We start from the raw sequence: 21,508 nt of genomic DNA on the forward strand, positions 1-21,508 counted from the left end.
ATTAACTATGTATCCAGCTACTAGACAGATCTACCTTTCCTGGAGAGGAAGAAGAGTGGTGAGGGTTAAGGTCTGTGATGCACCAAATCTCTGTGTTCTTCACATTTTTCCACCTGTTTCAAAGTAATATATAGAAAGGAATAACGTCTCAAAAATTAAATTATCTTAATTCCAAAAGAATGATCCCTAAATACAAAATTAGAGTCTCTAAATGAATGTGGGCTACTCTGCACTGTGAAAAGAACATTTCTTAACAGAAACTTTTTCATTGTGTCAGAAAACTGGAAGTCAGCTTATTGTATATATGAAATATTTGAACTTTTTTCTAAATTAAAGCCATATAAAGTGGATTTGGCATAGAGTTTAGACTATGATGAAAGTCATATTTTCAACTGCAGTCTGAAGGAGAACATTTGGTGATCAGTGCTAGAGAGATTTTGCAATAAGGTGGCCTTTTCTGTTCCTAGAAGTTGGGACGCTGCTTGCAGTTACTGTGTGGCGTGTTTTCTATGAGAATATTGACAATCCAGTATGAGATGCATAATCACAAAAATTCAGTTACTAAGTTTAGCCAATGTTTAACAGGCTGCAGTAGGAATTGAGATGTTGTTAACTGGTTCTCATCAGGTGTTTTTGTAACAGAACCCTTTTCAATACCCAAAAAGGTATAGTTTCCTTTTTAGAGAAGTACATTATTGGCATTGTTTCATTACTTGTTTTTAAGATCAGCTTGAAATGAGGAACACTAAAACTTGGAAATTAAATGTCTCTTCCAAACTGTTTGAAGTAGATGATAATTTTAGCATGCAGTCTGAAATAACCATCAATCATCTCAAGACATTGCTATCAGAAGAGAACTGCAAATCCAATTTCAATTTTTTTTTTTCTTTTTGCCTTGTTTCAGTTTATAGGTCAGATCTAGGATTTGGCACTAAGGGACAAAACAGACTGAATTTTCACGGATTATTATATGAATGTCAAATGGATTTTTTTTCTATTAATTAAATTGTTATTCTTGGTGCTAACATACATAGGTCAACAATATTGCACTTGCCTAGGATTTAGAATATATATTTTTACTTTTTGGTGTCTTTCTGTTAGTGTATGTTTTACACACTGACTTTGCATGACTGTGAGTATTCCTGTGGTTCCAAGGAGGAGCTGCTAGTATGGATCTGTAAATCAGTTGTTTTTTTTAGCATCTTCGCAGGGAAAAAATGCAACAGAATAGCTGAATATGCAAAAGAGCAGCTTGTGATCCTATAACTTGTCAAATAACCATCGATGCAGTATAGCTGAGCAAACTGTTTCAGTGTGTGCATATACAGTACATATTTCTCTCCAAATTAATATTTGCATTTGAAATACGTGTAGTGCAAATACATGAAAAGTATATAACAATTAATAATATTTTATGTTTGATGTTTACATATTGTGTGCTCTGCATCTTAATTCTTAATGTTATCTGCTTCTTTAATCAGCTTGAATTAGTTCCAAGTGTATTGATTCAAAGAGATTTATTACTTAGCTATTAAGTTTTGGTAGGCATTTCTATCCTTGAAACAGGTTGGGTTTGGTCAGTAGTTAGCTGGCATTTTCTGAGGTTGCCATTTATGATGGCCTTAGATTTTGAAGAGCAAAAATTTCTTTGTCACCTTTATGATTGTTTCTGAGTTGTAGTGGTGAGAAAAACTTAGAGAATGTAACACTGATTTAGTAGTGGTTTCCAGCTTAGACCTGTTATGTGCAAACGTTGCATAGCTTTAAAATGAAGGTGTACTTTAATCTGGTCTAGTTAAACCAGCATGAACTGTTGTGTGAATATTCTTATTTATCTGAAGGGCAGCGAGTTTTATTTTAACATAAACAGAGTAGGAATTAGATGGACTTAAAGCAAAGTAAGGCCTTGTCTTTAGTGAGGAAAAAATGCTTTGAATCCTATATTATTTAATATGTGATAAATAAATCATAGTAAAACCCCTGTGTTTACAAAACACTTAATAGTCATATACATGCATCTGATAGAGAGCAAAACTTTGTTTCCTTCAGGAGTCCCATCTTCACTATGCAAGCAAGTAGAAACTACAGTCCATACTAAGACCAGCCCTCCTGGTTGTAAAGCAATAAAGTAACTCCAAGTGCTATAGTGCCAGATGTGGAACCTGCAGGAAACCTTGCAAGCATGCCTTTTTTTCAGTACTTTTACCACGTTAATATATTGGGCTTAATGTTTTCCCTCTAGAGACACATGTACAGGTGTGTAAGTAAGGATTTTGAAGACCTTTTATGGTCTCCATTGTATGTAACAAACAATTATTACCTTCACCATAATATTGAGTTTTTTAAAAAAAAAAGAAGTGGCACATACTTTAGACATTTCAGGTCCCCTCCTGGATTTCTTTCCACAGTGACTTCTCAGAGTGGTTTTTTTTTTTTAAAGCCTTGTGACTTTTTTTAAAGATCTTTCTCAATTACTTGTGTTATTTTGTTCTCCCACTTGTGAATACTGTAATGCAATTGGAATAAGAAGAAAAAGTGAGTTTTGTACTGCTTTCTTTGATTGCTTGGCAACTTAAATGTAGTGTTACACTAGAAATTACTAGAAAGTTCTGTGTTCATATCCATCATAGATGAAAACTTGCTTACACTTAAATTTCTGCCAATGTGCTGTGTTCATTTTAATCACTGGTGAAACAATGATTTCCTGGCTAACTTTTTTAGTTCTTTGTCAGTTTAGTGATAAATGTCGCTGCTATTTAATAAATGTGAAAATACCACATTGTGACGTTCATGGTGTTTTGCAGAAGTTCAGTGTTGCAACAGTTTTTCTGTGACCTAAGGGAATGAGTGAGAGAGGTGGATCAGTGTCTGTGCAAACTACAAATAGCTGTATTCCCCAAAAGAACCTGAGGATAACTTGTTTTTCCGGTAATTTTATCAAAAACGAAGACCTTGCACCATTGTAAATTTAGGGCCAATTCTGCCTTCCCGTCTGCCTGTGCAGATGAGATGTTGGTCCCTCAAAACTGCCGGAGGCCTCCCTCTGGGAGCCGCGGCCTGCTGCCCCCTCACAGAGGTGCTCCCCGAGCTTGAGGGTGGCAGAGGGAGGAGGCGAGGATGAGCTCTTCTCAGCAGCCGTCTGCTCTCAGACTTCCGTTTCGGATCCTAGCTGGGAGTCAGTGTCATTTTAAAGCTGTGTTTAACTCCCTGTCATCCTGCTCCCCTCTGACTCCCCATGTGCTGCTTTGAAGGCAGCCCCTGGGGTCAGCGGCTGCCTGCCTTCTGCGGGAGCTGAGCCGCCCCTCAGAAAGGGAGCCCGAGAAGCAGCGCGGAAACAAGAGTCAGACAGACCTGTCAATGGCTTTTTCCTCCCCCCGAGTGTTAATTGTGGTCACAAAAGTTAAGTGCTTCTGTAAAATTAACATCTTGGTATTACGTATTTATTTTCCACCGTGTAGCTTCAATGTCAACCTTACTCAGCAGACAAGTCAAAACAAGAATATTTTTTCTAACTGCTGTTAGAGCAAGTCTCAGCCTGGGATCTCAGAAAATCACAGTGTTCGTTCTGGTTAGCAGCTGATAGGAAACAATAAAGATTTAGGGTTCAGAATTTAATTGGCACTGATGTTGATGCAGGAAGCACAACAGCATACAGTTTACTCTTGTGAAGCTTTATTGATTCTTTTTTAAAAGGAAAGCTCTGATGAAAGTAAAAAGAGGCGTTTAATTTGCAAGTATTTCTACACTGTTTTTTTTTCTGAAATGTAAATGCGTTTGTATCCCTCTCTATCCCTCACAGTAAATATCCCTCAAGATCTCCTGATTGAGAGGTAGACACTGGAAAAACAAAAGCATAATATCATTTGTACTGTTCAGCTGATTCATTTGGATGAGATTTGGGCTTTCTTGCGTACGCCTTGGATTTACATCTTTTCTAAGTCTGATGTGCATTTGGAAGCATTTTAAACTATTGTGACATTAGTGTATCCTCAAAATCTTCATCACGAATTTTAATCTTACAGTGACCAAATTTGTAATACCACTCTTGAAGAGGTGATGATATGAACAGGAGCTACCTTTTTGCCGTTGCCTGTAGACTAAAGACTAGAAAGAGATTTTTTTTTTTGTCACTAAGTCAAGTGACCTTTTGAACATCAGTGAGCAACTGAGGGTATTTCTTCAAGTACAGATTCATCCGATGCTTTCAGAATCTGCATTAAGTCAAACATATGCTGCAGTACTAGCTACACAGACCTCTGAATGACTTCCATGGCTTCCTTGCAAACCATGATAAATGTTGAGTCCTCAGGGCATCATCATTGGCACAGCCACCATAGATGTATTCATAGATGTATTCAATAGCTGGTATCTCAGTCTCTGCTTTCAAAATGCTTGCTTGTTTGTTGTTGTTCCTTTTTTGGAAAAGACTGACCTATTTACCCTTCAGTCTGATCGGTCCCTTTCCTCCATAGCGTTGGTGACAGATTACACACATTTCTTTTGGTCTGGATTTACAATTTCAGATGCCTGTTTCTGTGACACTATTACCAGCAGCTCTTAGCTTTTTGTTGGCTTTCTGCCACCTCTGCAACCTTTTTTCCTGCTGCTCTTCAGGAATTCGTTTTCACAAGACATCTGCAGGCAAGCCTTTTTTGGGTCTTCCAATCCATTGGGCTTTAATAATGGCCTCTTGTTTCTGTAAAATCCTCTTTCCTTGAAACTATTCCAAATATCTAAAATGTCTACAATCTGAAAATGCGTTTCTTTTAAAATAGGGGGGTCTGAATGCCTTTGTTTTCACATTCATGGGAGAGTTTTGATGTTACTGACCAGGTTTCACTGCTCAAGGAGGTCAGTCGGTCTGTGGTTCTTAACCTGCCGGATTCCTCTTTGTACACCACAGCTCACCTCTTGCCCAAGAGCTGCTTTGGATTCTGAATGTGTCAGGACTGCTGTTCATGCAGGTGTTACTGGAGATCTTGGCAGATATCCTTAAAACCTTCTAGGTTGCAGTTAATCAAAGCTGATCTTTTAGTTCCAGAAACAACAAAAAGTGGCATTGTTATTCCAGACCTAAATGTGCTCTTCCTGATCTTTTCTCTTTTTAGCCTGCCTATGAGATGCATGCTTGATCCCCTTAAGTGCACCTCTAATTTTCTCGTACGTGTTCTCACATAGATCATGAAAAAGGTGATTCTGATTTCACTGTCCTATTGAAAACAACTTTAGATCCAGGGCGTCCTCTTTTCACTGGTGACTGACCAGCAGAATGTCCCAGTCTTTCTTTAGGTTTCTGGCTTGTTCCCAACAGACTATAACTGGTTCCTCTTCCCCGTCTCACAGCTATGCATCTCATGACGTGTGTGGGTGCTTTTGGGGTTAGAAGGTGCTTGCTTGTCTCCTGTAAAGCTGTTTGTCCTAAGAAGTAGAAGTAGTCCAGGAGACTCACCAAAACATAGTTAAATGACTGAGTTTTTGGTAAGTGTCTAGATCATTGTCTCTCATGGAAATTTATTCCTAAGGGGTATTGGGTTATTTCCTGCATCTGAGAGTGCAGAGCTCTCAGCTCTCTTAGCCACTAAATACATCTTTGTCACCTCAGCCCCCCTTCCCCATTAGTAGAAGCGAGGAAGGTTACAGCTCAAAACAGAACTTCATTTGCTGTTAGTTAACTGTCCTTTCTGCTCAGAGCCTTCATTTGCCATTGTTGCGGCAAGATTTAAAAAAAAAAAAAATATTTTGAAGTATGTGAAAAAGAAAGACTTGGTATAACTTTCTTGTTGTAACTCAATAATAAGATAGACCGCACAGGAGCAATTCATTACTCTTTGCCTTTCAAGCACTTAAAAGAAAAACAGAGCTGAAAATATTTCTTTGGGAGATACTGAAATACCTCATTAGATCTTTCTTTTTTATTGGCTACTGAGGTGATAATTCTGTAACAGGAAGGAAAGCGAGGGTAAATTTTGCTTTGATTTATAGAAATGTGTTAATTTGAGCTGAATAGATTTTTTTTTCTGATCTCAATATTTGTTATCTGTGAGTATTGTTTTGTAATACAAAGTTTCTACTTTTATTTTAGAGAATAAGTAGGATGGGGAATTTGCTAGTTCTCTGCAGCATTGAAGGTGTTTTTAGAGAAATGAGTAGCTGAGTTTCTAATAATTTTCTTCATTAAGTGCAATAGTGCTCACTGCTCATTTAAATTATAGGGTTGCATGTAGAGCTAAGACTGAAGAATGCAAAGAAAATAATATATATGTTTAAACAATGAAGGTAACCTTTATTTAAAACTTTGTTTCAGTGAGATGGCAGGTTTGTACAGAAGAATAGTGAAAATGGCCAGAACAGCTCAAGTTAGCATTTTCCTAAGTGGGCCTTACATTTTCTGTTGTTCTGCAGCATACAAACGGCAAGCTTTCTAAGACTGAAATCTACAGTAGAGGTAATTCCCTGCAGTGTTTTGGTCAAACACTAATGAAATTGCACTTATCTTACATCCAGGAAATGGTGAGTCCTGTCTTCATGAGATGGACTTGGTTATTTCAGCAGTGCGTGGTTTCTGTGTTGCTCGAGCTATTCCACTCTCTCAGAAGGCTGCCATTGAAGCTGCAGTGAATAAATTCTTGTTGCATTGGGAGAGACTGAATTGTGCAGTCCTCTGACTAGTCCAGATAATGTAGTTTTCTTTTCAAAATATTTGGAATTTTAACGGGAAACGTGATTTCTGTGTTGTGGACTACTTAGGATTTTTAATTTAACCAGTTCGATTGTGGTAGCCAGTATCTTCAGGAAGAGTACCTGAACTACAGGTTGCAAGACTGGAGCCTTAGTGTGTATATTTCAAAAAAGATATAAATAAATAAAAATTATTAAGCTGTTTAAATTCTGAAAGTTCTGCCTTAAAATGTAGCATAAGTGATCCTAACATTTCTTAGATTTCTGCCAGTTGTTGCTGTCTTGCCCAGGTCCTGAAAGGTTTCTGGGTTATCTTCCTAGTCAAACATTCCCACTAATAGAAGTACCATTTGAATAACCTGGAAATTTGCAGGGAGTGAGAACCAATGGCGACATATCCCTTCTTAAGAATTTGAGTAGACATTCTGAATTTTTCTCTTGAATGTTCAGTATTAAAAGATGAATCTGGTGAAAGAACCCGTAAAGTTTTCCCCATGATGAAGAATGCTCTTCTCTAGACAGTTTCTGTGACTATTTTTTTTTGTCATCTTTTCTGTCATAATGGCAGCCCAAGCATGGATGTGAAGCAGCTTTTGGCAGGAATGTGCCAGTATGTCTTGGATAAAAAGGTTAGGTTCAGTGAAATAAGACTTCTCTTCTTCATGAAATGGATGATGCTGCTTGTAAAGAAAGCTGTTTCATTAGAAAGGGTTCCAGCTTATTTTTATGTCCATATTTTTCTATCTACCAGCTTTATAAGTTCCTGTTGTTGGTTTTGTTTCTCATTTTCTGGTAACACTTCTCCTTTTCTTTCATGTGCAGAACTCAGTCTTCAGGTTTTCCAGTGTTGCTCTCAGCTTTCTCTGTTTATTTTAACTGTTCCTTATATTTTTCTGTTACCTGATAACTTCAAATAGAGAACAGGAGTTGGAAGTAACCCTTTAAAGCCTGAATAAAGGAAAAACATATTTTTTGACAACACAAATCTTACTCATTTGATCTCGCCTTCATCCTTTTTGTATTCCACAAATGTGTGTGACTTCTGTAGATCTACCACTAGTTCAAGTGACGACTTGTTTGTGGAAAGACTTAGAGAAACTAAAGAAATATGAGCCAAAGAGGGGTCTTTGGTCAGGTTGCAGGTCTTCTTTTCAACTCTGTTCTATTTTTTGAAGGCATATGTTTAAACATATTTAAATATACTAAAAATACTTTTATTCATGAAACCAAAACAAAATTGTACAGCCTCTTTCAATGAAGGTAGAAGATACTCAGATTTCACCTTTGCCCAATTCATTTTGTTAACAGAATTTCATCTCTGTTTCACTCACAGACCTACTGTCTTTAACTTTTTAAAATTCTGGTGAAGATCAATTTTCACCTTATCATGGAAGAAGACAGGAGTGTAGTTGACAAATACCTACAGATGTTAATGATAATCATTCTTGTCCCTTATTCTCAAAACCCTTTAATATGTTTTCACCTGTACTGTGACTGCTGTTGAAGTGCAATCTGTGTCAATAAAAAGAAATGAAAGAGGCAGAGGTCTTTATATATTTTTAGTTCCTTTGTTTAAAAATAAAAAAGGCAAATTGAATGTCTGATTTCTTATCTTTTTATTTTCTTGATTTATTAATTTATTTATTAAAAACTATTTCATATTGACTTTGCGAATAATCTAGCTCTTACAAGATGTTATAATACACTTCTGAAAGCTTTAAAATTGTTTCCAATGAAATTCTATTTGGGACACAGGTACAGGGAAGCAGTCCTTTAAAGTAGTCTACTACTTTTATTCTATGAAGTATAGAGGGAAATATATAATTTTTGTACATTTTAAATATGCTTTAAATGAAAGACTTATCTTATTAAGTAAATGAGGGTGTTTTTTTGGTAGAAGATTCCATAGTTAAAGATGTAAACCTGCAATTTCTTGCTTCTATAGCACAACATAGTTCAGAGCTGAGATTAGAGAAACCCTGTAGAGTGGCTAATACTCGAGGGCATCCCCAACTAGAAAAGTATGTGAATTTAGGCATGGGAGGAAGGAAGGATCTGCTTTAAATTTAGTGTAGGGTCACTGAATCTTAATGATAGATTAAACAAGGGAGGTGGAATAATGAATAGGGGTATGCAATGTGTAGCACTAATACCAGAAGTCCATGGTTTTCACTGGTTATTTAATGTCTTTTCCCATATGTTTCTGAATAGAGCAGGTTATGGCAGGGATGAGCTAAGGAATAGCTTTGTTAGTGAGTTGTTAAATAGGCTGAATTCTCTTTTTTTTTAAAAAAAAAAAAAAAAGTATATGTATATTGGAGAGGTGCTTGTTAATAGTATAATCAGGCACCTTATGGGTATATATCTTAAACGTAGCAATATTAGTAACTAACTTTATTACTAACTGATGTGTGTAGGTGAAGTTCTGAAAATAGACTGTTCAGGTTGTCTGCATAATTTTATTTTCCAGTGTGAAACAGTCGTTTCTTGGTTAAAACAGATATGAGTTTCATATTTTTTCTGGATACTGTTGATGTGAAGATAAGCCCAAAAAGAAGTGGCAATTTGGTAGACATGAAAATGAGATGAAGAAATACCAGACATTTTTTTTGTTAATAAGAAGCTGAATAACAGCTCAGTAAACCTTGTTTTATAATTAGTTTAACTTGAATTTAAAATAATATCGATACATCATCTGTTGAAACTCAACCACATAAAATAATTTATTATATTTTATACTTATGGTGACCAAGAGAAATACCACAGTTCATTTTAGTGTTGGGTTCTTATTGAGTTCTCACATGTAAGAGTCTGCCACCTACTCAATACCAACAACCTAAGCAAGGTTCAACTAAGCAAGTCAATTGTTGAGTTATTGGTGGGCTTCTGAGTTAACCCATGTCTTCTTTTGTGTAATAAAGATACCAGCGGTTTTTTTTAGAGAAATCAAGATTTGCATATCATTTCTCTCTTGGGTTACAAATGCAATTGTAAGCTCCCTAGAAGGTGCAGTGCAAGTCGAACTAATGGATTTGTCCCGTCGTTCCAACTCTACAGTATTGGTGAAATAAGTACAATGTGTGAGACCTTTCAGATCTGTGGCTCTTCTTCCTTTTTAGATGCATCTTGTCGTCTGGTACTGGAAGCAAATGGACTGCAGAGAGAGCCTACCAATCTCTCTAACAAGCAGCAGACTTGCTGGGATCTTTAGGTGTAAAAGTGGTGGGAAGAAAGAGGTAAAGCACTGAAGCTGAAGGAGTATTGGAGGATTTCTCTGCAGTGTAGTACTGCACAACTCTCTGCACAGTAGTTCTGCTTTGCTTCACAAGATATATTTCATATAATGTCTAAATTTTGCAAGTAACTTCAAACTGGCCATTTTGAAACATTTGAAATAGGTTTTATGTTGTCTCTAGTAGCAGTTAAATATGCTCTCATATAAATATTTTATCAGCTGTCTAGAAATGAGATAAAAAACCACATGACAAAATAGTGACTTTATGATTTGTTAAACTGAAACAAGGAGGCTTGCCACTTAAAATAAGGATCTTCTCTTAAGCACATGGGATTTAGGCATTTTATGATACTTTGAAACAGAATCAGATTTTATCCTGAAACATGTTCAGGAAGGAGTGGAAGAAGACACTATCAGTGAAATACATCAAGAGCATAAGTCTTGGTAGCATAATCTGAGATTTTCTGGAGAAAGTAGGATTGAGTCTCATTGGGTCAAAGCGAAAAGAAATTTGGAAGAGGAAATTTTTTTTTTCTTTTTTCAATATGAATACAATTTTTTTTTTTTTTGCTATAATTAAATGCAGCAAAAAGGGAACATCTAATGTCCATTCATCTTAAATGGTAAAATAAGTGGTCATTTTATTGATATGACTGATTACTTTTGAAATGCATGAAAATGCACAAATAGGGAAGTGATGAAAGAGAAATACATGTATTTATCATGCTTTGGCTGTTGCAAGCCAGTTTCTTTTGAAATGAAGGTGAGGGCGTTTGTCATCAAATAAATTCGTCTAAATTCAGCTTTCGTTCAGAACATGACAGCCGTGAAAACGTAACAGATCTACTCTCCACTGCAAGAATCACATCCTCTCTCTCTCTCTCACTTCTACTAATAATTCATGCCCTAGAAATAATAAATATAGTAGTAATTCACCATGCTATAGCTCAGTAAGTCAATTATTTCCTTAAAACAGAAAAATACAGCCACTATAAGATACAGGAAAGTATAATACAGACTTTTGCTGAGGAGTTCACACAATAATTCCTGACAAAGGAAATGAAATAGGCTGAAAGGCAGTAGCTGCAAAATTACACTTGTTTGCATAGTAGTCTGAATATATGCACGTGATATGGACAAACTGGGATGAAACCTATGTGACGTGCAAATTTTTTCATACTTTCTAACCTTTGCTTATATTTTCCAGTTACCCCATAGTGGCTGTGGCTTCTAGCCCTGGCTATGGTAGGTCTGAGAGATGTTGGGATGCACAGAAAGTGTATTTAGTAAAGTGTGTTTTCATACCAATTTTAAGTAGCTTGAGTTAGAGGTACTGCTCTTGGTCATGCCCTTAACTTCATGATTGGTAAATGTTAAGGCATATTTTTCTCCCAGTTACTGACTTCATCACTGAAGTAATATATTAGGAATATATGTAAAGTCTCGAAGTATGCAGACCATGTACAAAATTTTTGTCCCTTGGCGCCTGGCTCCCTCTCTTTCATGAGGTTAGCCCAGATGCAAAGTGTTAACCGTAGTACAGACTGTTATATTTAATAGATAGCTGTTTCAACTAGTGGCTTTCGTATGACTATTTTTTTAAGCTCCGAAGATGCGGAACTGATCTTACTAATTATGCTTGTCTACTTGCAGTGGTCTTCTAATCAGTCATTCATGGCTTCTTCCTAGAGATATCCTAATTCAGCGTGTGTATTCTGTATGTTCAGGTGAGGTGCTCTGTCTGGCTTCAGATCTGCTACAGCTGCACATACTGCTGTAGAGAATTTCCATCGTGCTTTTGAAGCAATCTGAAATCTGCTGAAAGGTGGTAAATAAAAGCAATGTTTTCTATAGCAAAACAAATGTCTAATTATTCCTAACAGGTATGGGATTTTGCATGAGTATGGACTTCCAGAGTTGTCCTGCTGATTTTAAAGGGGACTTAAAATGTTAATTTTGAATGGGGATAAAATCCTTGGCATTTGGCAATTTATCAACATTTTAGGACATAAAAGCAGATAGACTGTAGCATTAGCAATCTCTTTTGGTAACTTTCCTGTGGCAAATTAATATCCTTCCTTGGGGGAACAATATTAGAGACTGTATTTGTCCTTTATTTTGGGTGCTTTGTCAAAAGAGCAGTTGTCTCCTGTTAGTGACCTGGTAATAGATGACTTAATATCACTTGTCGGTTCTCTTTTATAATGCACATGAAGGTCAGTTAAAAGAGCCGTACCGTTTCATTTGTTTTTTTAATAAGTACGTTTTCTTAAATGACATGTCTATGGAATGGAGAAGGAAACTAGGACTTCAAAATGTGTCTCCTCTGTGTCAGCACACTGTTTAGAACAAAACAAACCCGAAAGACTTCAAGTATTATCATCAGTTTTATTTTGTTAGCAGAAGTCTTTAAGGCATTTTCAAACTAATTCATAAAATTGTTTTGCCACTAAGTCTTTGTTGTTTGATCTCTTTTAACCCTAATCACATCTTCCTTTCAATTTCTAATGTCACAGCTAGCTCACACTCTTAATTCTTTCATGCCCTATTTCAACCTTATGCTTGTGTACTGCTAAAAAGATTTTTCTTTTAATACTCATATCTCTTGCCTCAATTTCTTAAAGATGTGTTTTTCCTTCTTCTGTAAGAATTTGTTTCTTCTTCTAACTTTCTATTAAAAAATTCAAAGGGTCATGCATTCTTAAATTCAGAGGGGATTATCACAATTAGGTCTCCTAGGCACTACAAGCAATGAATCATCATAATTATGTAGGCTGAACCTTTGGGGAGTGCAGGCCATATAGCTGCAATCAGTAACTTCTGCATCAAGTTCATAAGATTGTAAGTTGCATTTAGCTGTAACACTCTTCTAGAAGGATACCTAGTTTAGGTATTTGTGGATGGAGATCAGCAAAGAGGCCTTTTACTCTGTAAAATTAAAATGCGCATGTATGCTGGCAGAAAGCGAAGGTTGAAACAACATTTTTAATGCAGTTAATTGCATACAGAATTCAAATTTCTCTCAATATAGATATATAGAAATGTCTCTGCTATGCTATCACAGATCTCACTATCCATGACTTCATTATTCCTCTCTTTAAAATTTAGCAAGCAATTATCTTTTTTTTAAAATAAACAATTCTTATTAAAGGTGTTTCACTGTATCTTGCACATCCTGCATTGCGTATGTGTTCGACATTGTGTGGAAGTTTAATTTCTGATATTCAAATTTCTGATATTCGTGCTCAGTATCCTTAGTATGTCCAGGTAAGAGATGGTGAATGAGCAAAATGAGATGTGTAGTGAATATAGCCAAACATTTGTGACTTGCTGCAGCCAGGGAAGAGGGTAGATCCAAAGCAGTCGCAAAAAGTGGTATCTGGTAGGTTGGAGAGCTCAGATTAAGTCTGGTGGAGAAGTTGGGGCAGGAGGTGGAGGTTGGAAAAAGGTATGTTTGGATCAGAACATAACTTGCTAAAGCTTTGAGGGGGATATCCCATGTGCTTGGGATATCCATCTTTTTAGATTATGCTATAGGTATGTATTTGGATCAGGTAATCTGGAGGAATTCACATAATAATGATCAGTGTAATGTTTAATTGAATCCTTGTTCTTATTTTCTTTTTCAAAATGTGCAGTTTTAATATACAAAAATGTACTGGTATTACCCGCTGGATTTTTTGTAGATTGTGGGATTAAGATGTTAAATTGGCAGAAAACTATTAAAAAACAAAATAAAAAAAATAAAATGACATCCAAGATTGTTTGATCTGAGAGAGGTTTAAATATGAGTTCCAAATAGTGAAATCAAGGATTATGAAGTATGAAAAATTGTGAAATCTATGAAAGTAATTTATTCATGACATTTTTGTTGCTGAACTGAAATTGCAGGACGCCTTTTTACAAGTATTTACAAAATGTGATGAACTTTAAATGTGTTATTTAAATCTAAGTCATCTGGTAATGCCTTCACTATAGATGGGCTTCTGATAACAACTGTTACGTAGGGGTAACTTAGAGGTATTCTAAATCTATTTGAATAAGTGTTATGGTTCACAAATACAGCTCAAAGGTGATATAAAGGGAGTAGGTAATCTCTCTCTGAAGGTGACATTCTGTCAGCTGTAGACAAAACATGGCCAAGTAGCTTACAGGGAAAAAATACAGTTTTTGGAGTTTAGGACACTTAAATTTTGCCGATAATATTTTATGTAAGTAATTTGGACTGTATCCAGCCCTCAAGAATTTGCTTCAGTAAAATTAAATTAACATTTTTTGTTGAATTTTCCACACTGAATTATTCAGCTTTCATTCTTTGCTGTGTTCAAGACATGTTTAATGACTCAGTGTAATGGACCCGAATCTGGGGAAACAAATCTCTAAGTGCTTTGTTGGGGACCAAAAAAATCCTTATGCCTTTCTAGAAGAAGGGTATTCTGGGGAGTTTGTTCTCATGTCTAGTATTCTGTTTTCCTAAATTATATTTTTTCTTTTCCTAAAAAGTTATGGTGAATCATCTCTCTAAGTTTGTTGTCTCCTTGCAGATTTTTTTTCTCCTGAAAATTTTCCCTTCGCCATTTCAAAATACGTAACAGCAAGATAATGAATTAACTTCACGTCCGCCTATTCAGCCACTTAAACTTCCTTTCAGTAGTTACCTGTTTCTCCTTGCATCATTACTCAAACTGAAAATAGCGTGGATTACTTATTTTAAATTACTAATTTCTTCCTTAGACATGGGAAGCTCTTATTCCCCATTTCCAACAATTAGTGGCAAAATTTATGTACGTCAATCTCTTTTTCTCTTTTTATTGCAATTAAAGATTTAGAAGCATCAAAAATGCATTTGTTGGTTAAAACTTTAGCTTACTGAGGAAAACTTTAAAATTACAAAGCGAAAGATAAAATATTTTGATTAGAAATATATATTTTTTTCCTTTAGATTACAATAGAGTGAATTGAGTAAATACGCAAATGGAAATAGTTATTTTAGCATCATGAGTCTTCCTTGGAGAGTTTCAGTGCTTTGCAGTTGTTGAGAAGCAAACACCAGTATTTTATAAAGTCTGATTCTGACATCTTAATTGACTAACTGGAAGCATTACAGAATTTAAACTTCAGTCAGCTGTCAGAAAGTTATCATTTCGTGTCTTTAGAGATGCGGTACTGCTTGTAAAGAAAGGGCTAGTAACGTGCTATATCCTGCTTGTGGCTAGCTGGCTAAAATACAAAATACTTTCTCTGTTTTGGCTCACTTTTTCTCTCCTAACCTCTTCCATTTCTGTCCTGCTTCTTTACTACTCCTGTGGAGCACATCTGTGCAGCAGCTTGTGGCAGAGGTGTTGGTTCAGAAATTCTTCCTCTACTCTCACATCCCTGTATCTCTAGTAGTTTCAGGTAGTCCACAGCTAACAGAAATTACCATTTTATCTGCCCCATCTTCTCTGTTCAGAACTACCGATAACATCAGTAGCCTTTCAGCCTCACTGCTTTATCACCTCTGACACTTCCCTGTGTGTGGAAACCTGGAGATGCGGTGTCCCTGCTTCCCGTGAGTTGCTGCCAGAGCCGTGATGCTCTCCACTATCTGTCCTTGGAACATGTCTGTTCTTTGGCTGAGGTGTTAAAGGCTTTCCTCTGTAGTCGTGATGATTATCACTTCAGCCATTTTTTCCCTCTTTTTTTTCTTTTTTTTTTTCTTCACCAAAATGCTTTTGCTTACTTTGCATTTCTTCCCGTCACTGCCCCATCCATATCATTGCTGTCCCCTGAAAATTGTACTTGCTTGTCTTGGCTAATTCTCTGTTACAATGTCAAAGTCAAGATTCTCGTTTTGCTATCAAAGCCCCATGCAACCTTGCTCTGTCTGCGTCTGATCTAATTTCCCTGCATCCCCCAACTCACATTCCACATTCCTCACAGTCCTCTGACTTTATTGCTCCTTTTGTCTTCCTTTCATGCACTCATTTTTGCACTGTCTTTCATGCTGCCTATGTGCCTGGAACAGTCTTTAGCATCTCAGCCAATTTACAGCTTTGCATAAATTATATTTAATAATAAGACTAACAAAAGTTCATTATCTACATTATTTCAATTAACTTTGTACCTGCATAAGCAGAAAACAGCCTGAGGGAAACTACTGTTAAACTTTGTTGTGATTTGTTGTGATTCAAAGATACAGATTCAGGCACGACACTTCTTTGATGATTCAGCATATTTAATTTTTTTTAAACAATTCTCTAGGTGTTAGACTTTTTAACAGTAAATTTCGGGTTTTTCTAGTTCAGAAATGTGAAAAAAGCTTTTTACTCCTCATATGTGAAACCACCAGCAGGTCGTCATCATATAACCTGGTACAGAATTCTCACCCTGTTATCTATTTATCTATTTTATTTCATTTCATCCTTACTAAAATAGTTGTGGAAAGGCTTTGAATGTTACATTAACTTCACCTCTGAAAAAAAAAAAGTATCTTCTGTGTTTAACCCTGTTTTTTAAAGGAATATTCTTACTTCCCAAAAAAGCAGTGAAAGGTAAGAAAGTAGGACTCAGCCTGTATCTGGGAATTTTTCTCAGTCTGGCTACTTCCACATACAGGTTTTTAGAAACATCTTTTAATATGCTGACTTTGTTCTAATAGCAGAGAAAATGAGTAAAGGTAAAACTTCATGTGCTTCTCCAGCACCTGGTACAGCTGCAAGGCAGGGCATTCTGCAGGAATTAATTATACTTGCATAAAAATTCATCTGAAATATTTGTGTTGGTTTTTTTTTTTTTTTCATTCCATTTAAACACTTGTATTGATACTGTTCACAGCTGAATTGAGGAACCAAATAAATGTGCCTCTAATTTGTTTTTAAATGATTTAGTATATTCTGGAGATTATAATCTGAGGGGTGGCTGCCATAGTAATGTGCCAGTCACCACGGCGTCTGAGCATTATGAAAAGAAATTCTGCGCTACACAAAGACAATACCACCAATTAGTATTTCTAACTGATCAAAGCTGGGGAACCAAAAAGTTTGCCAATAAATGTAGCTCAGTGGATGACACTGGAAGTTAGTTAGATTTACATATACTTATAAAGATTTCAGTCTTCCTATCGACACCATGGGAACTTTTAAATGCAAGTTTAACAGACACTTCTTCCACTCACTGTGCAAACTGAATTTTTTTCAGTTGCATGAAGAATGTGGCCATAGGTTTTTATTTTGCCGATGTAGTGAAGAAGCATTTTATGCTTATGTTTAAAATGAATATTTATTTTCTCTTCACATATTTTTTAATTTTAAACTGAAATTGAAACAATTAATGAAGAAAAGGGAGCTTCTGTAATTGATTATTAAATGTTTCTAGTTTCTAAAACTTTCGCACTCTGCTTTCTTGATACTATTCTCATTACCAAATAAACCTAAAATTTAAGTTATTTTAAAGCAAGCCTATTTTATCTTAAATAATTGTGTCTTCTTGTTTGAAAGAGGACTACTTTGGCAAGGATTCAAAATCCAGCTATGATTTTAACCCAAGCAGTTTATTTAATCAAACATTACTCCAATAAGTTTTGCATGGTCTCCTCCCCGACCAGCCCTGTCTAGAACAACTAGTTTATCCTGCGACGAGTTGCTCAACAGATGTCATTCTGGTAGAATAATGCAGCAGAATACTTGAGCCTTGGCTAAAATTACTTCAACTTTGATCACTTTTGTTCAGCACATCAGTCTGGCATTGTGCTTTATACCAACATAACACTTTACCCCGAGCATGCCTTTCAAGCTTAGAATAGCAGAGGAATGTTATTGAATTCAGTGCAGTTACAGATGAGTTAATGAAAGAAGGGAAATACTGTTTTTTTCATAATGCTTTTCTGTTGTGCTTTGGAATTAAAAGAGAATTTGAGGAATGTGACTTCTGAGTTATTTATTTTTACCTCTGAAGACTTTTTGAAAGCAATGTAATGTCGTTCTATTGATCCCATGTTTCCGTAAATAAGTTTCACTTGTTATTTCAAAATAGCTCTTTTTAGAATTTAATATTGGGAAAATACGACTTTTTAATGCGTAATTGGAGAACGGTTATCTCACAGAGATGCTTTATCCTGGTATTTACTGCAGGAAAACTAAAATAGCAAGAACCATATTCTTGTGATCACAGCTCAGTATTGTTACATGTTGATGGGATGTTGTGGGGTCAGTACTGAGTAATGACATCTCTTTACCTTGATACTACTGTGAAATGAATACTGCACAGCAGGCCAGCCTCTTGTTAAGAAGCACTGAAGAAAGGCTGTTTGTTTTGAACAGTAGGAATGAGATCATACACCAAGTTCTATAGAGTTCTGTCTTCCATAATTCCATTTTTCACAGGTGCGTGTGTGTGCATACACACATATACACAAAGATGCCCTATATATGTATATTTGAAATGATTTAAATAAATGTTTTTTGTAATTAAGCTATATTTGTATTTTTAAGGCATGACATTCTTAAATATGAGGAAGCACTAATACAAAGTACACTTTGGTTACTTAAAAATATATCAGTATTCTGTCTAAAACAAAATGTTTTTGGTTTATTTTTTTAATTAAAATATAGCTCTCAAAATTTTGATTTAAATGTAGTTACCAGATCAGTCTCGCTGCCAAAACTCCTGAACAAAACCAACATTAACATAAATGTTATGTGGCATATATGTAATGTACCATTTACGAGGAACTTTTGTAATTTCCAGTTGACACGTAACCAAGTGAAAGGCTAAAAAGGTCATCAGAATATGCTGTTTACGATAATAGTCCTGGCATTTGCTTCAAGTCAAGTCTTACCCATCTGCCTTAATATCTTTTGGTTTAATGTGTCAAATACTTGGTTATTCTGTCTGCTGGCATCAGACTGTGTGGCCTCGTAGAGCTGGGAACAGGACACAATTTGTGACTTCCTGAGATGTTCTGCTGAAATATTATATCAAATGTTAGTAAAAGGTATCAAACCTAATTTTTATTTATCTGAAAATGTTCTTTTGGCTGTTGTAAAGGTTGTTGAGGTCTTCACTTAGAAATGAAAGTAGATCTGTGAAGGCAGGGGAGAACCACACATTCCTGTGTAGCAGTTTAATAGAAAACAAATCAAAACCCAGCAGTGTTTGCTGTAAGCCTTGCATTGGTCACAGTTTTGGTGGGGCAACTTTCACGTGTGCTTGCTGCTTCTGCAATCCTTATATTATTATCTTATTATCTTTATATAGGTATTATACAGAATTTGAGCTATCACTCACTAGACAAGTACAAAAATACTTCGTTGAGGTTTTAATAAGTGCTCATCACAAAACTTCTGATGAAACGCATCAGTTCTTCTTTAACATGTGTTAATGTTTTTGAGGAAAGAGTTTTCCGTGTTTACCATGCTTTGTTAACAACAAATTTTGAGTGATATTTTATAGTTTTTTTTCTCTTTAGCAGTTTGTTCAATTGCTTATGGCAGCACTGTATTTTAGTAGTGTTGCATGTAAACCTCTGAAACGGATCTGAACCTTTGACTGTTGGAGGAACCCATTTTACAATAATTGGAAAAGAATCAAGAACTTTGTAATTATGATGAAAATGATTGTTTGCCTATATGCTTTTGATGGTACAAGTCCTGATTTTCTTTCCCAGGTAAAGCGGAATGTGTATGACCTAACTAGTATCCCTGTCCGTCACCAGTTGTGGGAAGGCTGGCCTCCTTCTGCCACAGATGACTCAGTAAGTAGCTTTGGTTCTCATTTCATTTCTTGCTACAGACAGCTGGTTTTAGCTGTATTTTGATCAGAATTGCACAATGACTTTTATTGACCCATATACATATGACAAAGCTTTTTACTGAAAGATGCAAATACTAAGTTATTGGTTACTGAAGCACGTATCAATAGAAATTATTCACGTGTCAAATTCAGCGTATGTTTTAAACTACGGGAAGTCATTGTCCCTAGACTGAAGCAAAATTGCACATAATTTTGAAAGTTGAGAAGGACTATTGCAGGGTTCAATCTTCAGGAAAAAAATCCCATTCTTTACATATAGTCTGAGTAATCGATTCGTGGATATGCTTAAGCACGCGTCTGACATTAAACAGGCAGGTTGAAATCAGTGGAGAGTATCTTCTTTGGTTCTTATAGAACCAATAAGAATATATCAACATTTGCAATATTGCATTTTGAAACTGTAAGTATTATGTATATAAGATGCTTCAATTTTAAAACATATTTTAAAGCATTTATTAGTACCATTATTTAGAAATAGAGCGTAATATTAGCTGAGATTAACGTACCCTCAGTAACGGAATTAACTATAGAGAATTGCCTACAAATTCATGAATCTGTGGGATTTAACTGCAGAGTTCTGTTAAACATTAGACTTAATTCCTTGAGTGGTTGTCCCTACAGCATATTTTACATCATATCTTTCAGTTTTGCTCTTTTTTTTTTTTTCTGGTAGTTCCTACTGCCAGCTGGTGAGGTTCACCTTTATTTTTGGGTTTCTTTTGTTTTTGTTTTTAAACACATAATTATGTAGCTTTGTTGTATGCAGATGTCAAGACAGTGACCTGAGAAAAATATAGAAAAACTTGAGTACTTTCATTTTTATAGAATCACATATTTGAACTAAGTCTATATCCTGAGTATGCTACAAAATGAAGATGGAGTTAGGATTTGCTGTGTCTGTATGTTAGCATTATCTTCGATGCATTACTTTCTACTCTCCTGTCCTTTTCTACTCCACTTCTTGTAAAAGAAGATTTGCTGTTTGTACACAATTGCTGTGTTTTTTTCCTCTGGGTAAAGGATTTACGCAAATTAAAAAGAAAAATGCAAAAACTGTCCAAATTTCTAGTATAATTGTTAAATGTCTGTAGTAATGTTTGCAGAAATAGTAATTAGGTTTGAGAGAGGTGGGTTAATCTTTGTCCATGTATTCAAGAGCATATACAAGAGTTTAGATATAAGATCTGAAATAACCGCATGTTGTTGTGTGGTAATTAGTCTTTGAAATTTGGATCCGTTTTAACATTTTATTAGTTTACATTAGCCCAGAGAAGAATTGGAAACTCAACCCTTCTAATCTGTTTTCCCACAGCTGTTAGGAAAAAACAATAAATGATGGGAAAATTTTTCTTTGAGTTAGGATATCTTGCATATGTAAAACTCAAAAATCAGTTTTAAGTCTGTTTTTGCAAGTGACATTGTTGCAGGTGAATTTTTCCCCTTTTCATCTTTAATGAAATCGGTGGATGTCGAGTCATCTGCTCCAAAGCAGGAGAGTCCTCAAAGCTCACTGCTAGAGTCTGCCACAGCTGAGACTTGTCAGCTGTGTAAACAGATTGGAATGTGTTACCAACAAAAATATAATTAATTTCTGTCTAAAATTAGAGGCAGTAGCTTACTATTTATAAAGATTTAATGCTAGCAATGACTATCTGCATGTTTTTTCCTCTGCACGCTGGAAATATTCAGCAATAATTACTTAAGTAATAAGTAATGATCTCCCTCGTTAAGTGACAGATTTTTTTAAAACACTTTTCCCATCGTTTTTGTGTGCTGTATTGTGTCGTGCACAGTCACAATTAA

General features: G+C 35.7%; 1 protein-coding gene across 3 annotated transcripts in view; it reads left to right on the plus strand.

Annotated features, from left to right (window-relative positions):
- Window positions 1–21,508, plus strand: part of FAF1 (Fas associated factor 1) — a 164,841-nt gene that overhangs the window by 62,954 nt on the left and 80,379 nt on the right. For all 3 annotated transcript variants that reach the window (XM_080603293.1, XM_080603292.1, XM_080603294.1), the window contains one exon: window positions 19,560–19,646. In XM_080603293.1, coding sequence (XP_080459419.1) covers window positions 19,560–19,646 — 87 coding nt within the window. The remainder of the gene's footprint in view (window positions 1–19,559; window positions 19,647–21,508) is intronic.

The sequence above is a fragment of the Anser brachyrhynchus genome (assembly GCF_964034855.1).
Source record: "Anser brachyrhynchus genome assembly, chromosome: 8".
Classification (NCBI taxonomy): Eukaryota; Metazoa; Chordata; class Aves; order Anseriformes; family Anatidae; genus Anser; species Anser brachyrhynchus.